Source organism: Pristiophorus japonicus, chromosome 11 (genome assembly GCF_044704955.1).
Source record: "Pristiophorus japonicus isolate sPriJap1 chromosome 11, sPriJap1.hap1, whole genome shotgun sequence".
NCBI lineage: Eukaryota > Metazoa > Chordata > Chondrichthyes > Pristiophoridae > Pristiophorus > Pristiophorus japonicus.
In genome coordinates, this window is record NC_091987.1 from 66,790,889 (window position 1) to 66,815,179 (window position 24,291).

General features: G+C 42.6%; 1 protein-coding gene across 5 annotated transcripts in view; it reads left to right on the forward strand.

Moving 5' to 3' along the window:
* Positions 1 to 4,057: 4,057 nt before the first annotated feature.
* The window catches only part of LOC139276059 (solute carrier family 22 member 15-like), a 70,064-nt gene continuing 49,830 nt past the window's right edge, over positions 4,058 to 24,291 (forward strand). For all 5 annotated transcript variants that reach the window (XM_070893476.1, XM_070893477.1, XM_070893478.1 and 2 more), the window contains exons 1-5: positions 4,058 to 4,356; positions 12,741 to 12,953; positions 13,247 to 13,379; positions 14,771 to 14,935; positions 16,208 to 16,337. In XM_070893476.1, coding sequence (XP_070749577.1) covers positions 4,144 to 4,356; positions 12,741 to 12,953; positions 13,247 to 13,379; positions 14,771 to 14,935; positions 16,208 to 16,337 — 854 coding nt within the window. In that variant the 5' untranslated portion in view covers positions 4,058 to 4,143. The remainder of the gene's footprint in view (positions 4,357 to 12,740; positions 12,954 to 13,246; positions 13,380 to 14,770; positions 14,936 to 16,207; positions 16,338 to 24,291) is intronic.

The following is a 24,291-nucleotide window of genomic DNA, read 5'->3' on the forward strand; positions in this document are numbered from 1 at the left end:
TATTGACCTGGTTAGTAAATTGGCTGAGCAGCAGGAGATAGAGGAGGGATAATGGGTAGATACTCAAATGGGGAAAATGTAACTAGCAGGGATCTGTGTTGAAGCCTCCTTGATAAAGTCCCCACCGACACTTGGAAGTCCCTGGCCAAAGACCATCCTAAGTGGAGGAACTGCATACTGGAGGGCGCTGAGCACCTCGAGTCTCATCGCCGAGAGCATGCAGAAACCAAGCACAGGCAGCGGAAAGAGCGTGCGGCAAACCAGTTCCACCCACCCTTTCTCTCAACGACTGTCTGTCCCAACTGTGACCGGGACTGTGGTTCTCGTATTGGACTGTTCAGTCACCTAAGAACTCATTTTTAGAGTGGAAGCAAGTCTTCCTCGATTTTGAGGGACTGCTTATGATGATGATGTGTTGAGGCCTCATCTAGTCACAATATTTATTAACGACTTTGATGATGGCATAGAAAGTCATATAACAAAATTTGCCGATAACACAAAGATAGGTGGCGTTATAGGCAGTATAAAAAAGCATGAAATTACAAAGAGATATTGATAGATTAAGTGAATACGCAAAACTGTGGCAAATGGATTTCAATATAAGCAAATGTGAGGTCATCCACTTTGGACCTTAACAGGATAAAACAGGGTACTTTCTAAATGATGAAAAGCTAAAAACAGCGGAGCTCCAAAGAGACTTGGGGGTCCATGTATATAGATCATTAAAATGTCATGAACAGGTACAGAAAATAATCAAAGAGGCTAGTGGAATGCAAGCTTTATACCTAGAGGACTAGAATACAAGGGGGTAGAAGTTATGCTACAGCTATATGAAACCCTGGTTAGATCACAGCTGGAGTACTGTGAGCAGCTCTGGGCATCACACCATCGGAAGGATGTATTGGCCTTGGAGGAGTGCAGAGGAGGTTTACCAGAATGAAACCTGGACTTCAAGGGCTAAGTTACGAGAAGTTACAAATTAGGGTTGTAGTCCCTCGAATTTAGAATGTTAAGGGGTGATATTAAGGGGGTAGATTGAAGCTATTTCCACTGGTTGGGGATTTTAAGACTGGGGGCATAGTCTAAGGAGGTGAAATTGCCCTACACCCCGATCAGGGGCGGTAACCTTCTGGAGCTTTTATCGCCTGGCCCGGAACTCAGGCCCCCGACGTTGGGCATACAGCCTCTCAATGGAAGCAGAGTGCTGCCTCTGGCGCACCCATGACAGAGTGCCAGGCTGCACGATGGCGTCCTGGCCCACACTAAAGCTGCCAGCTTCAAGCCAACCAGAGAGTCTGCTGACTTTAAGATGCCAAAGCAGCGCTTCCCAAACCTCCAGGGCAATTTCCCGGGAGTCGGTAGCATCCCCTAGAGGTGCTAACGGGGTGCATAAAAGGGGCAATTTTGTCCCCCTAAAAATTAGAGACAGACCTTTCAGGAGTGAAATTAGGAAACACTTCTACACACAAAGGGTGGTAGAAGTTTGGAACTCTCTTCTGCAAACAGCAATTGATGCTAATACAAAAGAAAAATACTGCAGATGCTGGAATCTGAAATAAAAACAGAATGTTGGAAATCTCAGCAGGTCAGGCAGCATCTGTGGAGAGAAAAACAAAGTTAATGTTTCGGGTTGACGACCCTTCTTCAGAACTGCCGAATGTTCGAAAAGAGCACATTCTTAAGCACTAAAAGGGTGAGTGGAAGAAAGAACAAAGGGGAAGGTCTGTGATGGGGTGGAAGACAGGAAAGATTCGAGACAAAAGGGATGATGGGCCGAATTGAAATGGTAATGACAGAAGTTAGAAAAATGACAGAAAAGTTAGAAGTTAGAAAAAGCAATTGATGCTAGATCAATTGTTATTTTTAAATCTGAGATTGATAGCTTTTTGTTAAGCAAGGGTATTAAAGGGATATGAGCCAAAGGCAGGTATATGGAGTTAGGTCGCAGATCAGCCATGATCTCACTGAATGGTGGATCAGGCTCGAGAGCTGAATGGCCTACTCCTGTTCCTATGTAAGAAACTGAATTGATGGAAATAGGTGACGAACTGTGAATTCTGTTCTTGAACTCTGGAGATCCCAGAAGGACTGAAATGTTATTTTATGATCACGTACATTCCTGTTTGTGAATTTAAATAATCAAGTGTGAAATTTACAAATTTGCCAGTTGGGCAATATTTGAAAAATCACACAACACATTTGTACTTAGTGAATTGCTTGGCTCTTGCCCGATGACAAATTGAAGAATCATTGCAACATGATTTCTGTGAGCAAAGCAGATTTTAAAATCCATATGTACGGTGCCAAAAAGAAAGAAATCAAAAAATGTTACACAAAACTGCTTCAATTTTGTCAGTGACTTTCTTCCCAGTGTCAGCTGTGGCTCAATGGGTGGCACTCTCACCTGAGTCAGAATGTTGTGGGTTCAAGTCCCATTCCAGGCATTGGAGCACAAAAAATCTAGGTGGGCACTCCAGTACAGTGCTGAGGGAGCGCTGCACTGTCAGAGGTGCCGTCTTTCGGATGAGACGTTAAACCGAGGCTCCATCGGCCCTCTCAAGTGCATGTAAAAGATCCCATGGCACTATTTCGAAGAGCAGGAGAGTTATCCACGGTGTCTTCGCCAATATTTATCCCTCAATCAACATAACTAAAAGATTATCTGGTCATTATCACATTGCTGTTTGTGGGAGCTTGCTTGTGCACAAATTGGCTGCTGCGCTTCCTACATTACAACAGTGACTACACTTCAAAAGTACTTCATTGGCTGTAAAGCGCTTTGAGACGTCCTGTGATCATGAAAGGCGCTATATAAATGCAAGTCTTTCTTTCTTTGTTTTTCAATCCTGATAACCAATCTCCTCACCTGACAACTATTTTAAAAGTAACTTTCAATCCAAGTGCCCTTTTTTTTGAGGGCACCAAAAACCACAATTTAACAATTGGAAATTAAAGGGAACCTTTTTCAAATCAAATTAAATTAAAATTCTGTTCCCTGTTGAAATGATGCATTCCAGTCCCTCCGGCGCTCACCACTCGTGGAAGGCCACGCGCATACCGGTGGACACCGCGTGCTCCATTTCCTGGGACACCTTGGCTCGAATGTAACCGCGGAAGAGAGGCAGGAAGTCAGGCTGAACGACCCCCTCGAACACCCGCTGCCTGGACTGGTTAATGGCCAACTTGGCCATGCCCAGGAGCAGTCCTTCCGATCTACCCGCTCCCCTCTGCACAGGATGCCCAAAGATCAGGAGCATGGGACACCTAGTTCTCAGATATACGACTCGCATCCCTCCTGTCAGGAGTGTGCAACCAGAATTTGAGGAGCAGCTCCTTCAAATGTTGGAAAAGGGGCTGCAACCTTCTTCTCACCTGACAAGACCCTGAAGCAGTCAGCTCTCTGCCGGATTCTTCCAGTTCCCAACCCCAACTGGTCCATAAATAGTAATAAAGTATTGGTCCTAACACCTAGCTCTCAGATACATGACTCGCATCCCTCCCATCAAAACATCCATAACCCACTGCTCCCTCGCTTTCTATTATTTAGCCTACTCCCTAATCACAATATTCTACACTCCCTTAATGCTGTGGGATTTAATGCCGTCAATAGGCTGCCATTAGCAGTACTTTATCAAATGCTAAATCACTCTTACATCGTCACACTTCGTCTGAAATATTCTAAATCTCAGATCTGCTTTTCGGTGATATCCCTGTGAGTCACTACTATGCATTTGATGGTGCCGCTTTTTTCAGTTTCTAAATTTAATCAAGACACTTCGACGTGGGAAAATAAAACCCTCAAAAATGACCGGAACACGTTAATTATTTTTTACGCTGGAGAAGAGATGCAGGCACGCAGTGATTTCAATGAGCAAAGCCTGCAGACTTGGGGCCCCTCAGGACCTGCCCGCCATCGAGACAAAGCACGCAACGTTCACATACGTCACAGGAAAAGCCGGCCGAGCAGGGCGCATGCGTAACCAAGGCGACGGTCTGGGGACGGATAAAAGGCGGCGGGGCGGGAGTGTTTCCCTCGCGCATGCGCGTAATCAGCTTCGCAGAATAGTTTGGGGTAGCGACCACATGAAAAGCGTCGCGTGCTGCAGGCAGCAACTGTAGAGGAGCCGCGCCCTGCCGTTTCCCATGGTGATGAGGGTAGATTGTTCTTCCCCCTGCTTCTTTGGTGGTTCCACGATTCAGGGCTCCTGTGTTGCGCAAACTCCGCCGAGCAAATTCGAGCCAGTCAGTGCCGTGCCGTGCAGTGCAGGCACTATGGGGCTGGACGGCGCTTTCAAATCGGTGGGAGAGATCGGTAGATACCATGTCTACCTCATAATCTTATTAAACCTATTGCAGGTGAGTGAATTTTACCCGTAACAGGTGAGCAAGAAGCGACTTTGTTGGTGCCAGATTGGCAGTGGCCTGTTTTAGGAGAGGAAGTGAGGAAACTAGTTTGTGCGAATTTTGAGCTGTACGGGAATCCGCTTTGTAATATAAATTAATCTAGTGGAGATGGATTTATGCGATCAGGCTTTCAGTCATTAGGTGAGTCAAAGAAGCATGTTGGCAGAGGGAAAAAGAATACCACAAGTTCAACTTGTTTTTATTAGCTACTTTTTGCAAAGTCCATGGTTGGACTTAACTTTTATCAGCAAGATTAAAACCATAACAAAGTGGGGGAAATTGGACCTTGCTTTGGAAAAGGAGAATTCTGCCGTCTGCGTTACGTTTTTAGACTTGTTGAGGCTTTGTCAGTACCAGGAGCGAAGTGCCTATCAGCAAATCTGTGTGCTGAAGAAATCAAACCGCCTCGGGAAAGCAAAGGTTGCTTCTTGATATGGATGCTAGGGGAACAACTCCTTCAGCTGAATAAACCACAAAGATCTGCATACTTCAATGCTGTAACTGATTATTTCAATTTAGCACAGGTGCACTCTGGCTTGGTTAACTGAGTCAGCACCTTCATATTGATTGGACAAAGCAAATTGGCCAAGGCAGCCTTGAGGAAGAGTTCATAAAGTGTATCCAGGATAATTTCCTTGAACAGTATGTTGTGGAACCAACCAGGGAGCAAGCTATCTTAGATCTGGTACTGTGTAATGAGACCGGATTGATAAATGATCTCTTAGCAAAGGATCCTCTAGGAATGAGTGACTATAACATAGTTGAAATTCAATTTGAGTATGAGAAAGTTGGTTTGCAAACCAGGGTCCTAAGCTTAAATGAAGGAGACTACAAAGGTATGGGGGCAGAGTTGGCTAAAGTAGGCTGGGAAAATAGTTCACTTGGTTGGGGGGTAATATATTAGCATGGATAGAGGATTGGTTAACAGTTAACTGAGTTGGGATAAATGGTTCATTTCTCTAGTTGGCAACCAGTAACTAGTGGGGTGCTGCAGGGATCAGTGCTGGGACCCCAACTATTTACAATCTATATTAACGACTTGGAAGAAGGGACTGTGTAATGTAGCCAAGTTTGCTGACTATACAAAGATGGGAGGAAAAGCAATGTGAGGAGGACTCATAAAATCTGAAAAAGGACATAGACAGGCTAAGTGAGTGGGAAAAGTTTTGGCAGATGGAGTATAATGTTGGAAAGTGTGAGGTTGTGCACTTTTTGGTGGAAAAAAAATCAAAGAGCAAGTTATTATTTAAATGGAGAAAGATTGCAAAGTGCTACAGTACAGTGGGACCTGGGGGTACTTGTGCATGAAACACAAAAGCATAGTATGCAGGTACAGCAGGTGATCAGGAAGGCCAATGGAATCTTGGCCTTTATTGTAAAGGGGGTGGAGTATAAAAGCAGGAAAGTCTTGCTACAGCTATACAGGGTTTTGGTGAGGTCACACCTGGAATACTGCATGCAGTTTTGGTTTCCATATTTATGAAAGGATATATTTGCTTTGGAGGCAATTCAGAGAAGGTTCACTAGTTTTGATTCTTGAGATGATGGAGTTGATTTAAGGAGGTTGGGCCTCTACTCATTGGAATTCAGAAGAGTGGGAGATGATCTTAGCAATGTATAAGATTGAGGGGCCTTGACGACAAGGTGGATGCAGAGAGGATGTTTCCACTGATGAGGGAGACTAGAACTAGAGGGCATGAGGGAAAGAGAAAACAGAATTATAGACCGGTTAGCCTGAAATCGGTAGTGGGGAAAATGTTGGACTCAATTATTAAGGATGAAATAGCAGTGCATTTGGAAAGCAGTGACCAGATTGGTCCAAGTCCACATGGATTTATGAAAGGGAAATCATGCTTGACAAATCTTCTAGAATTTTTTGAGGATGTAACTAGTAGAGTGGATAAGGAGAACCAGTGAATGTGGTGTATTTGGACTTTCAAAAGGCTTTTGACAAGGTCCCACACAAGAGATTGAAGGTAATGTATTGACGTGGATAGAGAACTGGTTGGCAGACAGGAAGCAGAGTGGGAAGAAACTGGCCCTTTTCAGAATGGCAGGCAGTGACTCGTGGGGTACCAAAAGGTTCAGTGCTGGGACTCCAGTTATTTGCAATATATTAATAATTTTAGATGAAGGAATTGAATGTAATATGTCCAAGTTTGCAGATGACACTAAGCTGGGTGGCAGTGAGGAGGATGCTAAGAGGCTGCAGAGTGACTTGGACAGGTTAGGTGAGTGGGAAAATGCATGGCAGATGCAGTATAATGTGGATAAGTGAGATTATCCACTTTGGTTGCAAAAACAGGAAGGCAGATTATTATCTGAATGGTTACAGATTAGTAAAAGGAGGTGCAACGAGACCTGGGTAAAATGGTACATCAGTCATTGAAAGTAGACATGCAGGTACAGCAGGCAGTAAAGAATTCAAATGGCATGTTGGCCTTCAAAGTGAGAGCATTTGAGTATAGGAGCAGGGAGGTCTTACTGCAGTTGTACAGGGTCTTGGTGAGATCTCTGAGTATTGTGTGCAGTTTTGGTCTCCTAATCTGAGGCAGGACGTTCTTGCTCGTGAGGGATGCAGTGAAGGTTCACCAGACTGATTCCCAGGATGGCAGGACTGACATATGAAAGACTGGATCGACTAGGCTTACATTCACTGGAATTTAGAAGAATGAGAGGGGACCTCAAAGAGAAGCATATAACATTCTGACAGGATTGGACAGATTAGATGCAGGAAGAATGTTCCTGATATTGGAAGTCCTGAATCAGGGATCACAGTTTAAGGATAAGGGGTAAGCCATCTAGGACTGAGATGAAGAGAAACTTTTTCACCTAGAGAATTGTGAACCTATGGAATTCTCAAGAGTTGTTGAGTCCAGTTCATTGGATATATTCAAACGGGAGTTGGATGTGGCCCTTGTGGCTAAAGGGATCAGGGGGTATGGAGAGAAGGCATGATCATATTGCATGGTGGTGCAGGCTTGAATGGCCTGTTCCTGCACCTATTTTCTATGTTATCTAGGATCTTGGAATAAAGGGCCACCCATTTAAAACTTATGAGAAATTTGAGGATTGTAAATCTATGGAATTTGCTGCCTCAGAGCTGTGGAAGCTGGGACATTGAATACATTTTGAGACAGAAATAGACAGTTTCTTAAACGATGAGAGGTTATGGGGAGCGGGCAGGAAAGTGCAGCTGAGTCCATGATCAGATCAGCCATGATCCTATTGAATTGCGGAGCAGGCTCAAGGAGCCGTATGACCTACTCCTGCTCCTATTTATTTTATGTTAAAGTGTGGGACAGTTGATGAGCAGTGGCAGACATTTTAAGATCGTTCATAACTCAACAAAGATATATCCCAATGAGAAGGAAAGACTGAGAATGGATAACCATCCATGGCTAACAAAGGAGATAAGGGATGGTATCAAATTGAAAGCAAGGTCATACAATGTAGCCAAGACTAGTGGGAGGCCAGAGGATTGGGAAACTTTTTTAAAAAAAAACAGCAAAGAACAACTCAAAAAAAAAAAGAGGGAAGATTGAGTAAACTAGCATGAAATATAAAAACAGATAGTAAGATGATACATAAAAAGGAAGAGTTGCTAAAGTAAATGATCATCCCCTAGAGGATGAGACTGGGGAATTAATAATGGGGAACAGGGAAATGGCAGATGTTGAACAAATATTTTGTATTGATCTTCATGGTAGACACTAAAAACATCCCAATAGTGGATAATCAAGGGGCTATAGGGAGGGAGGGACTTAATACTATCATTTGAAGTAGTAGTACTCGGTAAAATAATGGAACTAAAGGCAGAAAGTCCCATGGACCTGATGGCTTACATCCTAGGGTCCTAAAAGAAGTGGCTGCAGAGATAGTGGATGCATTAGTTGTAATCTACCAAAATTCCCTGGATTCTGGGGTGGTTCCAGCAGATTGGAAAACCGCAAATGTAACTCCCCTATTTTTTTTTAAAAAGGAGGCAGACAAAAAGCAGGAAACTATAGACCAATTAGTCTAACATCTCTAGTTGGGGAAAATGCTGGAGTCCATTATTAAGCAAGCAGTATTAGGACATTTGGAAAATGATTCAATCAAGCAGAGTCAGCATGGTTTTATGAAAGGGAAATCATGTTTCACAAATTTGCTGGAGTTCTTTGAGAACAAGCAAGGTGGATAAGGGAGAACCAGTGTATGTGGTGTATTTGGATTTCCAGAAGGCCTTCGATAAGGTGCCACATAAAAGGCTACTGCACAAGATAAAAGTTCATGGAGTTGGGGGCAATATAATCGTATGGATGGAGGATTGTCTAACATGAGAGTTGGGATAAATGGGTCATTTTCCGGTTGGCAATCAGTAAATAGTGTGGTGCCACAGGGATCGGTACTAGGTCCTCTACTATTTACAATCTATATTAATGACTTGGATGAAGGGACCGAGTATAATGTAGTCAAGTTTGCTTGATACAAAGGTGGGTGGGAAAGCAAATTGTGAGGAGATGACACAAAATCTGCAAAGGGATAGAGACAGGCTAAGTGAGTGGGCAAAAATTTGGCAGATGGAGTATAATGTAGGAAAATGTGAAGTTATCCACTGGCAAAAAAAATAGAAAAGCAAATTACAATTTAAATGGAGAAAAATTGCAAAGTGTTGCACTATAGAGGGACTTGGGGATCCTTGTGCATGAAATACAGTTAGTATGCAGGTACAGCAAGTAATCAAGAAGACAAATGGAATGTTGGCCTTTATTGCAAGGGGGATGGAGTTTAAAAGCAGAGAAGTCCTGCTACAACTGTATAGGATATTGGTAAGGCCACACCTGGAGTACTGCATACAGTTTTGGTCTCCATATTTAAGGAAGGATATACTTGCATTGGAGGCTGTTCACAGAAGGTTCACTGTGTTGATTCTGGACATGAGGGGGTTGACTTATGAAGGTGGGTTGGGCCTATACACATTGGAGTTCAGAAGAATGAGAGGTGATCTTATCGAAACATGTAAGATAATGAGGGCTTGACAAGGTGAATACAGAAAGGATATTTTCACTCGTAGGGACATAGTCTCAGAATAAGGGGCCACCCATTTAAAACAGATGAGGAGGAATTTCTTCTGAGGGTTGTAAATCTATGCAATTCTCTGCCCCAGAGAGCTGTAGAGGCTGGGTCACTGAATATATGGGGAGCGGGCAGGGAAGTGGAACTGAGTCCATGATCCGATCAGCTTATTGAATGGCGGAGCAGGCTTGAGGGGCCAAATGTCCTAATCCTGCTCCTTTTTTCTTATGTTCACAGACTGCAGAGTTTTGGATGAGCTTTATTTTGTGGAGGGTGGAAGATGGGAGGCTGGTAAGGAGAGCATTGGAATAGTCGAGTCTGGAGATAACAAAAGCATGGATGAGGGTTTCAGCAGCAGATGGGTTGAGGCACGGTCAGAGACAGACAATGTTGCAAAGGATGGAGAGGATATAGGGTTGGAAGCTCCGTTTGGGGTTATAGTATGCTGAGGTAGCAAACCATCTGATTCAACTCAACTGTGGCCAAGGAGGGAGATGGAATTGGTGGCTAGGGAACATAGTTTGTGGTGAGGAGAAGACAATTGCTTCAGTCATTCCAATGTTTAATTGGAGGAAATTGTCACTCGTGCAGTAGTCTGGAGTACATATTGATTTGAAGTCATGTCTTTGAATATGGAGAGTGAGAGAGGGAGAGAGAGAATGGTGTGGGGTGAGGAGAAAACATTGGAGATTATCTGGCTACGACTGTATAGGCAAGAGTGGAACCAAGCAAGGACAGCCCCACTCAGCTGGACAACAAAAGTTGTGTTGGAGAAAGATAATATAATATGGCCATCTGTCAAAGGCTGCTGAGGTTGCGAAGGATGAGTTGTGATTGTGTGCAATGGTCACTGTCACAGGAAGTAATTTGTAACTTTTTGATTAGGGCTGTTTCAGTGTAGTGGCAGGAAAAGTTCAAGCATAAAGCTGTGAAAAATTCTAAACTCCTCCATGGGTAAATTTAGAATTATTTAAAACTTTGTCCTTTTAGTCAAGGATCCTGCCTTCACATTATGATCATTATTGGTTGCAAGAGCATACATGCCTTCATGTTCATGATCAGTAATTTTTGACATTGAGAAAATAGGCCCAGTCTGAAAATAATTGATTGCATTGATTATTTTAGTTATCGCCTATGTTGGAGGATATATTGGCCTTGGAGGGAGTGCATTATATGTTTACCAGAATGATACCTAGACTCCAAGGATTAAGTTACAAGGAGAGATTACACAAATTGGGGTTGTATTCCCTAGAATTTAGAAGGTTAAGGGAGATTGGAATAAAGTTTTCAAGGTATTAAAGGGAACAGATAGGATAGATAGAGGCCCCAAGTTTCCACATGATTTGCTCCTGATTTTTAGGAGCAACTGGTGTAGAACGGAGTATCTTAGAAATTGGAATTCTCGACGTTTAGTTTGCTCCAGTTCTAGTCAGTTAGAACAGTTTCACTTTGGAACAGAATTATTTTTTCAAAAGGGGGCGTGTCCGGCCACTTACGCCTGATTTCAAAGTTTCGTGAGTGAAAACTTACTCCAAACTAACTTAGAATGGAGTAAGTGAAGATTTTTGTACGCTCAAAAATCTTGTCTACACTTTAGAAAATCAGGCGAAGGTTACAAATTAGGCGTAGGGAACGAGGTGGGGGGGGGGGGAGAGAAGGGAAGTCATTAAATTCTACAATCAATCCTTAGTTATACTTATACAAATATTATACAAATAAATCCAACCTGAATAAAAATTTATAAGCAAAGAAAAGATTAAATAAACCATGTTGCTACTGTGTGAAAGTGCTTTGGGCAGCCCTTTCATGTTGGAGACAGGCAGGGGTGTGGCGTCAGTGTCTCGACGGCAGCGGCAGCAAGCTTCGAGCTGAGCTGCAGTGCTTGAGGCAGGCCTTCATTCTCTTCGTGGCTGGCCGCGAAGAAGCAGCACCGGACGGACCCGAGACCATTCGTCCATGAGATATCAGCGGCGTCAGTGGCTGGCCGGCAGCCGAAGAATCGACGCAGGACACACGCAGCTCATTAAGGTTCTTGAGGCCATTCGGCCATGCTTTAGAGGCGGCGTCGGTGTCTGGCCGGCAGCCAAAGAATCCGCAGCGGATGGACGTGAGGCCATTTGGCCATAGGATATCAGCGGCTGGCCGGCAGCCGAAGATACAGCAGCAGCCTTCGAGCTGTGAGGGGGACTGAGGCCACATCGACAGTTTTATATTTAAATTTGCAGAATGGGTGCTGCATTGTCAACACCATGTATTATTGCAAAGTTGAATTGGCACTCTTATTTCTCTGAACACAGTCCTTAATTTGCATGCACCAATGCAGCACTGGTTCTGCAAGTTTAGCAGTGAAAAGCTGAACTCACTGATTTCAGCAGTGCTGCTAAAAGCACTCCCTCACACACAGAAATATCAAAAAAAATTAAATTACAAGCCTTTGCAGGGGTCCAAGAAACAAATCTTCACTTTTTCTGCAGTATTTTTAAAAATGGCTGAGTGCCAATGTTTGTGTGAGACTGCGCGCACGCTCCAACGCGCACGCGCAGGGTTGCTGGCACCACGAAGGCTAATTTAAATTGTACCCACCCCCTGCTACTTAGAAAATCGTCGCGAGTGTTAGGCTCCGCCCCCTGCTGCAAAGAGCGCGCCGTGCCAAGCAGACATCGAGCTCCAAGGAGCTCGAGAATATCAGACTTTTTTTAGGCGCAGTTTTCGGCGCGAAAAACAGGCGCCCAGCTCGGAGATGTGCCGTTTTCACCGCGGGATGAAACCTGGGGCCAGAGATACTATTTAGGTTTGTTGGGGAGACTAGGGCTAGGGCCATAGTCATTAAAACTTGGAGTCAGATCTTTCAGGTGTGAAATTAGGAAACACTTCTACGCTAGGTGCTAGAAGTTTGGAACACTTTTTTTTTTGCAAATTATGTTAGATTGATGATTTTAAATCTGATTGATTGGTTAAAACACAAATCTAAAGGTATTTGGGGATATGGGCCAAAGGTGGATATATGGAGTTAGGTTGCAGGTCAGCCATGATCTCATTGAATGACAACAGGCTTGAGGGCTAAATGGCCTACTCTTGTTCCTACGTTCCTATACAAATTGCCTTTTCTGAATTTAGATGTTATGAAATTGTCAAGTGTAAATCTTTGGAAAATTGGGTTAACATCTTGCTCAACTGATTTCTTGCCTAAGTGAGAGCCTCATCAGTTGTGTGTATTTGTTGATGCAGAGTACTGACACTGGCCACATTCACTCATTGTCCTATGACTTCTTTTCTAGTTTTTTGTTGCCTCTCAAGCTGTCTTCATGACTATAATTGGAGCAGTATCACCTTATCACTGGGACTTTGGAAACCTTTCATCTGATCAGAGCCAGGATAATGCCACAGCCAATGAGAGTGAGCAGTTTAGACACTGGCTTCATGTGACAAATAAGAGTGAGATTCAAAGGCATGTACATTTTGACCCAGGTTTCTCATCTGTTGTCTCAGAGGTAGGTACAAATTCTAAGGAATAACCACCTTATTTTAGATTTACTGACTTACCCTGAAGATTTCATTGTAAATTTATGTTATGAGAAAATGTGTCTTGGCTGTTTTTTAAAAAAATTATATTGAAGTGAGGCACCATGCAAAATCTGGAACTGAATTAGAGTTGTGTATTCTAGGCAAAAATAATGACCACTACCAGGAATTTAAACACTTCTGGCTGAAATATTTACTCATTTGGAATGAATTAAACTACAGTTTGAACTCCATCATTGACCTATTTACTATAATTTGACAGTGGTTCCTCATTGGAGATGCTTCGTACAAAGTCAGTATGGCCAGCTCAGTATATTTCTTTGGTGTCTTGGTTGGTGTAATCACTTTTGGACAACTTTCTGATCGATTTGGAAGAAAAAAAGTTTATTTGACAGGTATGGTGATTTAAACACTATAGGAGATACTGATCTATCAAGTTAGCAAATTGAGTATACAAAATGTTAGTCTGATTTGAGAGTACCCTCATGAATCTGTCAATTGATCATCCATTTTGGTGTGCTGGCAGCAATTTTTTGATGCATGTGATTTTTTTTTTGTCGTAATAAAATTAAAGAACCAAAAGTACAAGGTACTGGCTTAGCGACTAATATAACTGCTGCAATAAAAATAATGACCTTCATTGCACTTTTTATAGGTCAATTTAGTATATGGGCCCAATTAAAGTACCTTGTCATTCAGAACAGGCTGCTGATCCTCAATGCACCAGTAAAGTGTAGGCAGCAGCAATCATTTGCTAATTTTAAAATAACCAAATGAGGAACACTGTCTTAGAAAGTGAACTTGCAGTTGTAACTAATCTAGTTGATGCCACACCAAGTTATTGCAATTTTGAGTATGCAGTGTTTCATTTTTCATTCCGCTCCGTGCAACCTGCAGCAAGATGCCTCTGGCAATGTAATTCTGATCTGCGACTGGCTTCGAGTATAATGGCAGCCTAAAATTAGGAAATTTGAAAAGTTCGCAAATTACCAGCTTGGGAGGAATGCATAGTGGGGATACTGAAAAATAAAGAATAGAAATGGATGTTGCAGAAATAGAAATTCTGTAAAGATCATTTGACATGGAGATCATGCATGAAGATTGGGAAATAGTTTATATATTTAAGAATAAAGGCAATAAAACAAAGATAATGTGTTTTTTAATTAGAACAGTCTGTAGTAAAAGGGCTGTATCATTGTGTAACAACATGGACACTAGCAGTATAGATAGTTGCTTTTAATTTAATGTGCTAAAGATGGTTTAGGTACATTTTACTTTTGAAAGACACTGAGCATAGATGGTAGTAATTGTACAGAAACTGCTGGAATTTGTGCAGCTAACTACCAGATCACCACCAAGTGGCAATATATTATTGATCAGGTGCACACATTCCTCATGGCCTTCTTGAGGCAGCCCATTGATGCTGTTGCAAAGCAGGAATACTAGGGAGAAATCTACATTCCTTACCCAAGTGCTAAGCACCCTTTCCCACTGTCACCACAAAATGCGTGTGGGTACTTGTGACATTTGTGGGTGGAGCTTACTTTGTGGAAGCTTTTTCACTTTGTTGGAAATTCTATTTAGTAACACCACAAATAGTGTAAGTGTGATCCATTTGACAATTACGGAAGTCAACAGAAACATTTCCAAAAAACTTTCAGCATTTTTTTTTTGAAGTGAAAAGACCAAAATTTGTTGCCTTTCTCAGCTAGCTAAATTTGTAAATTGTTCTCAAAATGAAAAACCAGTTGTACCCTAACTGAGGTGATTTTTATTATTGTCCTAGGTCTTGTTCTTGATATAATTTTTGGCATTGTAAGTGGAGTCACTCCTACATACAATTTCTTTATAATATCTCGTTTCTGTGTTGGAGTGATGAATGGAGGAATGTCATTGGTGTGCTTTGTTCTACTCCAGGAGTATGTGGCTGTTTCTTACTGGGCACTGACTGGTAAGATATTAATACTGTCCTTTTTAAAACTTTTCATGGACGAGCAACATGCGTGTCTGCATGCATGTCCTTTCTGGCTGCACACTTCAATGGTAGAAAAGCAGGAGTTGTGTAGTGAGTCCTCCATGGTTCCCAATGTCTATGCTGTTAGTTATACTGGGTGTAGATTAATAGAACAAAGCAGATATAGTAGGCCCATCTGTTGCCATTCTGCTTGGGTTTTTTTCTCTTCTAGAAGCCCTCTTAATATCATAGGATTACATAGGCATGCACAGCATAGAAACAGACCATTTGGCCTGACTGGTTTATGCTCCATGTGAGCCTCCTCCAACTCCTCTTCCTCTAACCCCATCAACATAACCTATTTCTTTATCTTTCATGTATTTATCCAGCTTCCCCTTAAATACATCTATACTATTCGCCTCTACTACTCCTTGTGGTCGAAAGTACCACATTTTGACCACAGTCTAGGTTTTTTTTAAAAAAGTTCTCTTGAATTTCCTGGTAATTATCTTGTATTATGGCCCCTAGTTTTGGTATTCCCAGAGGTGACAACATCTGTTACAACAGTGACTACACCAAAAGTACTTCATTGGCTGTAAAGTGCTTTGAGATGTCTGGTGGTTGTGAAGGGTGCTATATAAATGCAAGTCTGTCTCTTCTTTCTACCCTGTTAAACCCATCAGGTCACTCTTCAGCCTACCCTTTTCTAGAGAAAAGAGCTATGTCCCATTTGATACGAAGGAAGCAATCCAGTGAAGCCCAGTACCATCATACTATAATATTCACCTGCAGTCATTTTCTAGCAGAGGTGGGGTAAGGGGGAACTTTGGCTGATTCTATTTTTTTTTCTTCCTTTGCTAACCCACCCACTCAATGCTGGTCAACTTGTCTCTGCCATGTGCTTTTATGTTTAATACTTAAGTAAAATGCTTAGCTTCTAAAGCCCAACTCAGCTCCGGTTTAAAAAAAATATATATTGTGAATGATGAGAGACTCCTGACGTCTAACTCTGCTGTCTTTGCTCGAGGCCCAGTGTACAGATTTTGAGGAACAAAATAGAATGCTGGGCCTGAAGTCACACTTAATTGAGGCTGTCATTGGGATAATTAGGTACTAGAACTTGTATTTTGTGATATAAAAATAATCTGCATGCTGCTATTCAAGAAATGTTCACCTTGGTTAAAAGTGTAGTAATAAGACAAAGCAGTGAATAAAAAATTGCATCAAATGAATGTAGAATTAAAAAAAAATATATACTTTTCTTCCTAGGGTCACTACAGAGTCTTTCATTTGCTGTTGGGATTTCTGTGTATGCACTGATTGGATACTTTATTCGATCGTGGCGTACTTTGGCTATTGTGATCAATATCGAAGGCGTGCTCATCCTGCTTCCATCTTTGTAAGTTTGAGATTCAGCATGTACTAGAGAAAAATATGAATTAGAAAGCAGCAATTTTCTGGATTTTGGCCTGTAGGGTCTTGCCTGTTGCAGAGCAAGAGCATAGAAAGAATGAACTTGTTTTCTTTATTCTTTACACTAATAGAGGGAAATTTGAGTTTTTAAATCTTAGCATGGAATTAAGAAATTTAGCAATTTACTATTTCAAAGTACTAGGGCAAGTGTGTATGCTCAACTAACCTTTTTTTCTTCATGCACCTGACAACATTTTTGAGAAACTGCCAAACCTGAAATAATTGTATTCTTTTGAAAGATTGACCTTGTAAATGGTCTAAAACAAAATAACCATTTGCTAAAGTTCAATGCTTTCATTTGGTTTCAACTGAAAGCTGAACAGTTTCTATTTTATTTGTATTAGTCATAATCTGACATGGGTTTCAAGTTATTTTGGAACAATTTATTTTCTCCTCCCACTTGCCACTTCCAAACTATGTAGCTCATCTGCCATGAAACTTAATGGAATGTAATCCTGCCGAAGCACTTGCAGGTGACCCAATTGCCTATGTAGTGCTTGTGCAATATTTGCATCTGCACACTAATTGAAATCCAGTTTGGTTCTTGTCTCTACATGTTGTAGTTTCACAAATTTGAAGGAGCAGACAACTTGCCTGTCACCCAAGCAGTAACTGCATGTTGGCTTTAAATCATGTTCTCTACTTCTTTGCTTTAAATGACTATGAAGGTTATCCTATTGCATGGCATGGGCATTATATCTTGGATAAGAAATTGTAAAATTTGTTCACTACCTGGCCATTTAACTTTTTAGTTCTTCTCCCTTCATAGCCTTTCACCACTGTTGGTTGAAGAGGTATTTCTACAATTATCAGAATTTATTATATAGTAACACATTCAGGCAGGAGAAGACCATTGGTCCGTCTAACCCACATGTCCACAGAATTCCCCCTCTGCATTTCTAATACACCAGGACCCCATTTATTGACTAGAACTTATCCAGTTCTTGAAACCATCACGATTTCTTCTTCCGTTTTCCCCCCCATGCTAGTAATTTGTTCCATGTACTTCCTGTCATTTTTTTAATAAACTAAACTTCTTCCTGCATTTTCTATTTTCTTTTGTACTTGATTTGTAAAAATATCCCCTTGAGCTTAATTTCTGTACACCAGAAAAGTTTGTTTGGATCCAATGGCCTGAATTTTAGTATTTTGGGGGGGCTTGTAAGTGGTCAGAAAACCCGGGAGAAGTAGTTTCCCGCAGGGCCTGATTTGCATTTGAAACCTGTTTTTCCACCTAGCCAGATGGAGAGGATTGGGTGGGGGTGGGTTAGGTAGTGGTGCTGGATCCTGGAAGTAAGGGTAAAGGCACTTGCCCCCTGGATCCAGCACCTTATTTTAACTGGCGGCTTTTACGAGGCCTGAAAAACCCTATCAGCCACTACTTAAATTTCAAATGGTGGTTAAATCTGAGGCATGCCAGCCTTGTTGTAATATATTTAAATTGGCAATCTTCCACCTGTGAGCAGGTTGACTGCCTGCTGACTGCCTTTGTTAAAACCGGGTGGGTGAGTTGGAGGTGGGTTCTGGTCAAGATTGAGATGTTTAACACTAACTTCCCACCCAACCCCAATCAACCTGTTTGTTCAGGTTAAAATTCCCCCCAATATCTGAGCCTGTCAATTTTAAAGACTTCTATTGTCTTCTATCTGTCTACTTTCAAGAGAAAAGAGCCAGGTTGTCAATCTTGCATCATTTTCTTCAAGTTCTGGGATCAACTATGTAGCTGCTTTCTTTAACCCCTCTAATAACTGAGTATCCTTTTTGAAACAGGCAGACCAAACTGCCATAGTACTCCAATGTGGTCTTGCCAAGGCCAAGTACAGTTTTAAAATGACATCTCTGGATTTATATTATGTCCTCTGCTGTGCCTCTCAACAGTGTTTGCTTTTATAACCGGTTGGAAACATTGGGCCCAAGTTTCCACATGATTTGCGCCTGATTTTTAGGAGCAACTGGTGGAGTACGGACTATCTTAGAAATCGCAATTCTCCACATTTTTTTTCTGCAGTTCTAGTCAGGTAGAACAGTTCTACTTTGTAACCGAATTTTTTCTTCAAAAGGGGCCGTGTCCGGCCACTGACGCCTGATTTGAAAGTTTCCACAGTGAAAACTTACTCCAAACTAAAGTAGAATGGAGCAAGTGAAGATTTTTGTAGAACTGAAAAAACCTGTTCTACACTAAAAATCAGGCGCAGGTTACAAATTAGGCGTCCAGAACGAGGTGGGGGGGAGGAAAGTCATTAAATTCTATAATAAATCCTTATTTATACTTATACAAATATTATACAAACAGCCTGAATAAACATTTATAAGAAAAGATTAAATAAACCATCTTCCTACCTGTGTGAAAGTGCTTCAGGCAGGCCTTTTGGGACCAAAGGCTGAACGGGCCGGCCCGAGACTTCGGGCAGGGCCCGTCTCCAGCACCAGATTTACAGGTAGGTGGCGTCGGGTTGGGGAGGTTCAGAGAGAGAGCGTCTGGTCCAGTCGGGGGGGGGTGGGGGGGGGGGGGGGGGGAGAGAAAAGAGAGGCGGATGGGGAGCGGGTGTCGGGTCTGGTCAGGGGGGTGGAGCAGGAGCTGAGGAGCCTTATTCACGCAGCCCCAGTGAGGCCATTCGGCCAGGGCTAGGGGCTGCGTGCTTCGGGCCCCTCCCACACAGTTCGGCACCTGGAGCTACTGCACTTGCGTGCCCACTGTAGCACGCATGTGCAGAGGTCCCGGCACTGTTTTCAGCGCAAGGACCTGGCTCCGCCCCCCCACAGCTCATGCTGCGCTGCGCCGAGTGCCAGAGGACCTGCAGGGAGGTGGAGAATACCGAGGATTTTTTTAGGTGCACTTTGTGGCGCAAAAAACGGGCGTCCAGGTCGGGACTGCGCCGTTCTAGGCGCGTGTGGAAACTTGGGCCCATTGTGCTGATGGTTTTGGTGACCTGTCTACTAAAATCCCAAGATTCCTCTTCTGTTCCAATTCCTCAAGTATAATTCCATTCAGCACATCATCTGCATCAACCTTCCATGTGCCAAATCTCAGAACCTTACACTTCCCTGTACTAAATTGCATCTGCCATTTCTCCACCCACTTATCGATCTCGCCAAGATTGAATTTGTGTGCATTGATACTCATCATTTGGCATTCTTTTCAATTTGGTGGTGTCTGCAAATTTGGGGCCTTTCAGACACTTCCTTCCTCAATCATTTATAAAAGTTCTAAACCGCTCAGGCCCCTGAATCTTATTGCACTCTAGTGGTTGCTAACCAGATACCTGTCCATGCACTATTAATTGTTCACCAACCAACCATTTGCTAATTCATTTTAATACATTCTATCCCATGGCCTATTACCTGGGGCAGTATCAAATGCCTTCCTAAAATCCAAGTACTAATGCCCATGGTCCCCTATAATTTGGTCATCTTGCTAAATCCAGTAAATTAGTCAAACATGACCTCCCACTCCTAAATCCATCACTCAAGGTGCACCTTTTTTATATTGCACTCAATATTTTGAAACACTTCCCCAACAATTAAAGTAAGGCTTATAATTTGATGGTTCATCCCTTGCCACTTTTGTGAAGTCACATTTAATATTTTTCAATCCTCTGGGATTTGGCCTGTGTCCAGTGAACTCTGGAAAAATATCCACAAGGGGACTTGGTCTTCTGAAACAATTCCTTCAAACCATGGGATGAAAGTTGACCGAGCCAGGAGTCTTATCTGCCTTCAGACCTTTCAGTCTGCATTCACCTTTTAAGCTGTACCCCTAATTGTGTGATTTCTCCCCATCCTCCATTTCTCTTGCAGACACTGTTGAAAAAATAACAGTTAAGTACTTCAGCAATTTTTCTCTCTTCTGACATAATTTCCCCATTGTCATTTTTTTGGTGGGCCAACCTCTTTGCACCCTGCTCATGTAGGGGCTGGTGTGCAATGGTCACCATGTTTTTTTTTAATCCATGCACAGGCATCTTCCACCCTTCAACATGTAGTTTGGGATCTGGAATATTAGGCCCTTCATTGAAACACCTGTGAACTCATTGACCTCATCCCTTTTTGGCATGGAAGCAAGTCATTCTCGATCTGAGGGACCGCCTAAGAAGCAGACCCTTTGTTTACTCCTGACAGACTTGAAGAATACTTTGTTTCCAGCTATGTTTTCCTTGTGATCCCTTGTCACTTTATTGGCATTCCTATCTTTGTAGATCCCCTATCTTCCTTTCCTAAAAAATATTTATTTATTTTGTGTGCTTTTTCTCCCTAATGTCCCTTATCACTAAGTAAAACTGGTTTTATTCTTTTTTTTAAAATTCTGTCTGACCTATTTCAGGGATAAATTATTTTTGCATCTTAAAGTATGTATCTCTGAAATTATTCCACTTTCCTTCCACATCTTTTCCTATCTGCTCTTTACATTTACCATTCCTATGCATTCTCTCATTAAAATCAGCTTGTTTAATTTTTAGCTTTTTAATTTGCTTTCTTTTTGTTTTCTGTCCTCATGTCTACCCTGAATGTTGGAACATTATGGACATAGATCCCAAATGTTCCTTTACTTCTACTTTGCTGATCCATTGCCACCTTTACCCTTTCTACAAGTACATTGGTGTCTGTCTGCCCCTCCCGAACAGCTTCCCTCTGTCCCAGAACTGATGTCATAGGAAATTGAATCCCTCCAACCTGCACCAACTCTCAAGCCATGTGATAATGGATCTATTCTGTATTTGCGAACATCTCTTATGGGGCCCAAGTTTCGGCATCTGTTGAATACGGTGCACCTTCAAGACTTGCGTGACCTGCCTGGGCTCGAAGGTGCGCCGGAATAAATTACAGCAATTCTCCGGTCCTCCTGGACTGTGTCGTGGTATGGCGCAGCGTTGTCTTCCTGGGACGGAGCAGGCCTATAGTACCCTGCAGGTGGGCGGGGCTAAGCCCCTGCGTGTCTAAATACAGCCGGCTTCGTTGCGCGTGCGTGTTGCAACGTGCGTGCATGCTCAGTGGAACCTCGACCTTGGCAATCGCCCATTTAAAGCGAGAACGTGGCACGCATTTAAAGCTGACTGGGATTTTTGGTTGCAGGTAGGAAAAGGATTGAACATTATTTTATTGATTCTTGTGCAAAGGTGCCACATAGCAGACTTACGTGACCTGCCTGGGCTCGAAGGTACGCTGGAATATTTTGCTGCAATTCTCTGGTCCTCCTGGACCGTGGCACAGCGCAGTCTTCCTGGGGCGGAGCAAGCTGCAGGTGGGCGGGGCTAAGCCCCTGCGTGTCTGAAGACTGCCGGCTTCGTTGCGCATGCGCGTTGCAATGTGCGTGCCTGCGCAATGGCTCAGCAGGGCGTTTTTCCCCAGTCTGTTTCAGAATGGTGTGGGTACCAGGGAGGGATGGAGGAGCATAGAAAGAGGGCACTGGGGAGGTGATCGGTGGGGGAGGAACAAGGCAAGGGATGGAGGAGCGCTCGAAGGGCCGGAGGAGAGAGCCTCTGTCCAGCCCCCCCCCCCCACCTCTCCCGGCCCCACGTAGGACTATTTTTGTTTTATTATTTGGTTGCGTTTTTTTTTGAAATTCGTAGCCAATCGTTCCAATTCTTTGTCAAATCACAAACGCCAGAGGTAACCTTGGGCCCATTCAAGGATCACTCTGCGCCAATGCTCTTAGCCAAAAGGCCTAGAGCCACTGCACCGTTCCTGGAAGTACTGCAATACCAGGTTCGTGCCATGGAGGTGGATGGGTCAGGTCCCCCACACACCTCAGTGGAGGTGGATGGGTCAAGCCACCCCGTGCTTTAGGTGCAGGGTTGCTTCTAGTTTTTTATTAATTGCTCATTATTTTAAGTTCTTTGTAAATGTACTGCTTTGTTTTGTGCTTACTGCTTTAAATGTATTTTGCTTCTTTAATGTTATGAAGGTGTTTTTGGAAAACCCTCTAACTTCCCTCCCTTCCCCCCCCCCCCCCCCCTTCCTGTTGTGATGTTGATGTGTCCTTTGTGTTTAATGCTTCCCACCTCCCCCTCTCTGGCTGTGCCTGCACTAAACTTAACTCTAGGTAAGGTTTTTCAGAACTTACAAAAGTGGACACTTACTCCATCATAAGTTAGTTTGTAGTAAGTTTTCACTGCCAAAACTTGCAAAACAGGCCTGAGTGGCTGGACACACCCCCTTTTGAAAAAAAATACCTCACCTAAACTAACTCACTAGAACTGGAGCAAACTATTATCCGAGAATTGCAATTTCTAACATACTCCCAACTAAACTAGTTGCTCCAAAAAACTAGGAGCAACTCCACTGAAACTTGGGTCCATGGTGTGGTGCCTCTCTGGTGAAGTACATAATGGGGGGGGGGGAACTTTTGGAAAGGGATGGAGCGTAGCCTGAAGTCGTGTATTGCCCACATTACAACAGTAACTACAGTTCAAAAATACTTCATTGGCTGTAAATTGCTTTGAGACTTCCAATGGTTGTGAAAGGTCCTATATGAAGGCAAGGCTTTTTCTTTTTACTCTATTTGCCTAACCTGTGCAGCACATTGCACAGGAAGTCATTCTCAGATTACCACCTTTTTTTGAGGTCTTGCTCTGCAGTCTTGACCCTAAACTGCTCTTTACTGCCAAGATTTCCATACTACTCTCTCCAAAGTTTAGTTCCTACATACGCCATGACTTCAAGCTACACTCCATCCCTTTCCAAATGTCTTTGCCCCACTGTTATATACTTCACCCTAGCACCAGGGAGGCAACACACCATATATTAAAATTGAGATGGTTGCAAGATTCCATTACAAAATGTATTTGAAAACTGGTCTTTGGCAACATCCATTTTTAAAAGCATGAACATTTACTTCAGTGCCAGTTATACCTGGAAGATGGCACTATGAAAGGCCTTTGTAATGATTAAATTGCCACAATGTTAGTTTACAAAAAAAGTACCACTGTAAATTAGCCTTTTGAAACAGCATACTTTTCTGTTCCCAGCATCAAGGAGCCTAGTGGTTCATTGTGGCACTGCCTGCCCATGCTCCTTAAAACCTACTTCTTTGACTAGGCATCCTCACTCTGGTTTTCCTCATACCTGTGTAAAGTGCTTTTGAGTCTGTTTATTTTTCTACATTCAAAATGCTTTATATATGCACATCATTTGTGCTAATTGGGTTGTAACCAATTCAGTATTACAGAAAACATTTTCTCTAAAATAAAATCCCAGCTCATTTGTTAATACTCTGGTCTGAGTCAGAAGGGTATACGTTGAGCCACATGCCAGAATTTTGGCATGTAATCTAGATTGATGGCATTAATGCAGTAGAGAAAATACTAAATTGTTGGAAGTTTTGGGAGGCTAAACTGAACACCATCTGGTTATTAGTGGTTTAGGTGGACCTATTTGGGATGGTTTTTATGTTAAAGTTGCTATATAAATGAAAGTTGCTGTAAAAGATCCCATGGCACTATTCAAAAAACATAGTTCTAGCTAATATTCCTCCACCAACCGCACCTATAAACTGGTTCTTCATCTCATCTTAGTGTTTGTGGGATCTTGCTTTGTGCATGCTAGCTGCCATGATTGCCTTTTAACAATGACTGCACTTTATTGGATGCAACACTTTTTTTTAAGCTGAGCTATAGTGTAACCTTGCTGTAGTACCATTATCCAACTGCACCTAAACCATTTCACCTGCTGACCAATATCCTCCCTCACTATCTCATAAATTTACTTGAAGAGCAATATAATTACCTCCTTTGTGATTGATTCATATACTTTCAGGATCCATCACTATTATCTAGCCATGCTAATACAGATCATCCATGATGAAATTGAATGGCCTGTTCCTATGTTCTAACCAAAGTTCTGAGATGCCAGTTGTATCTAAATTTATAATGGAAGCATATGGC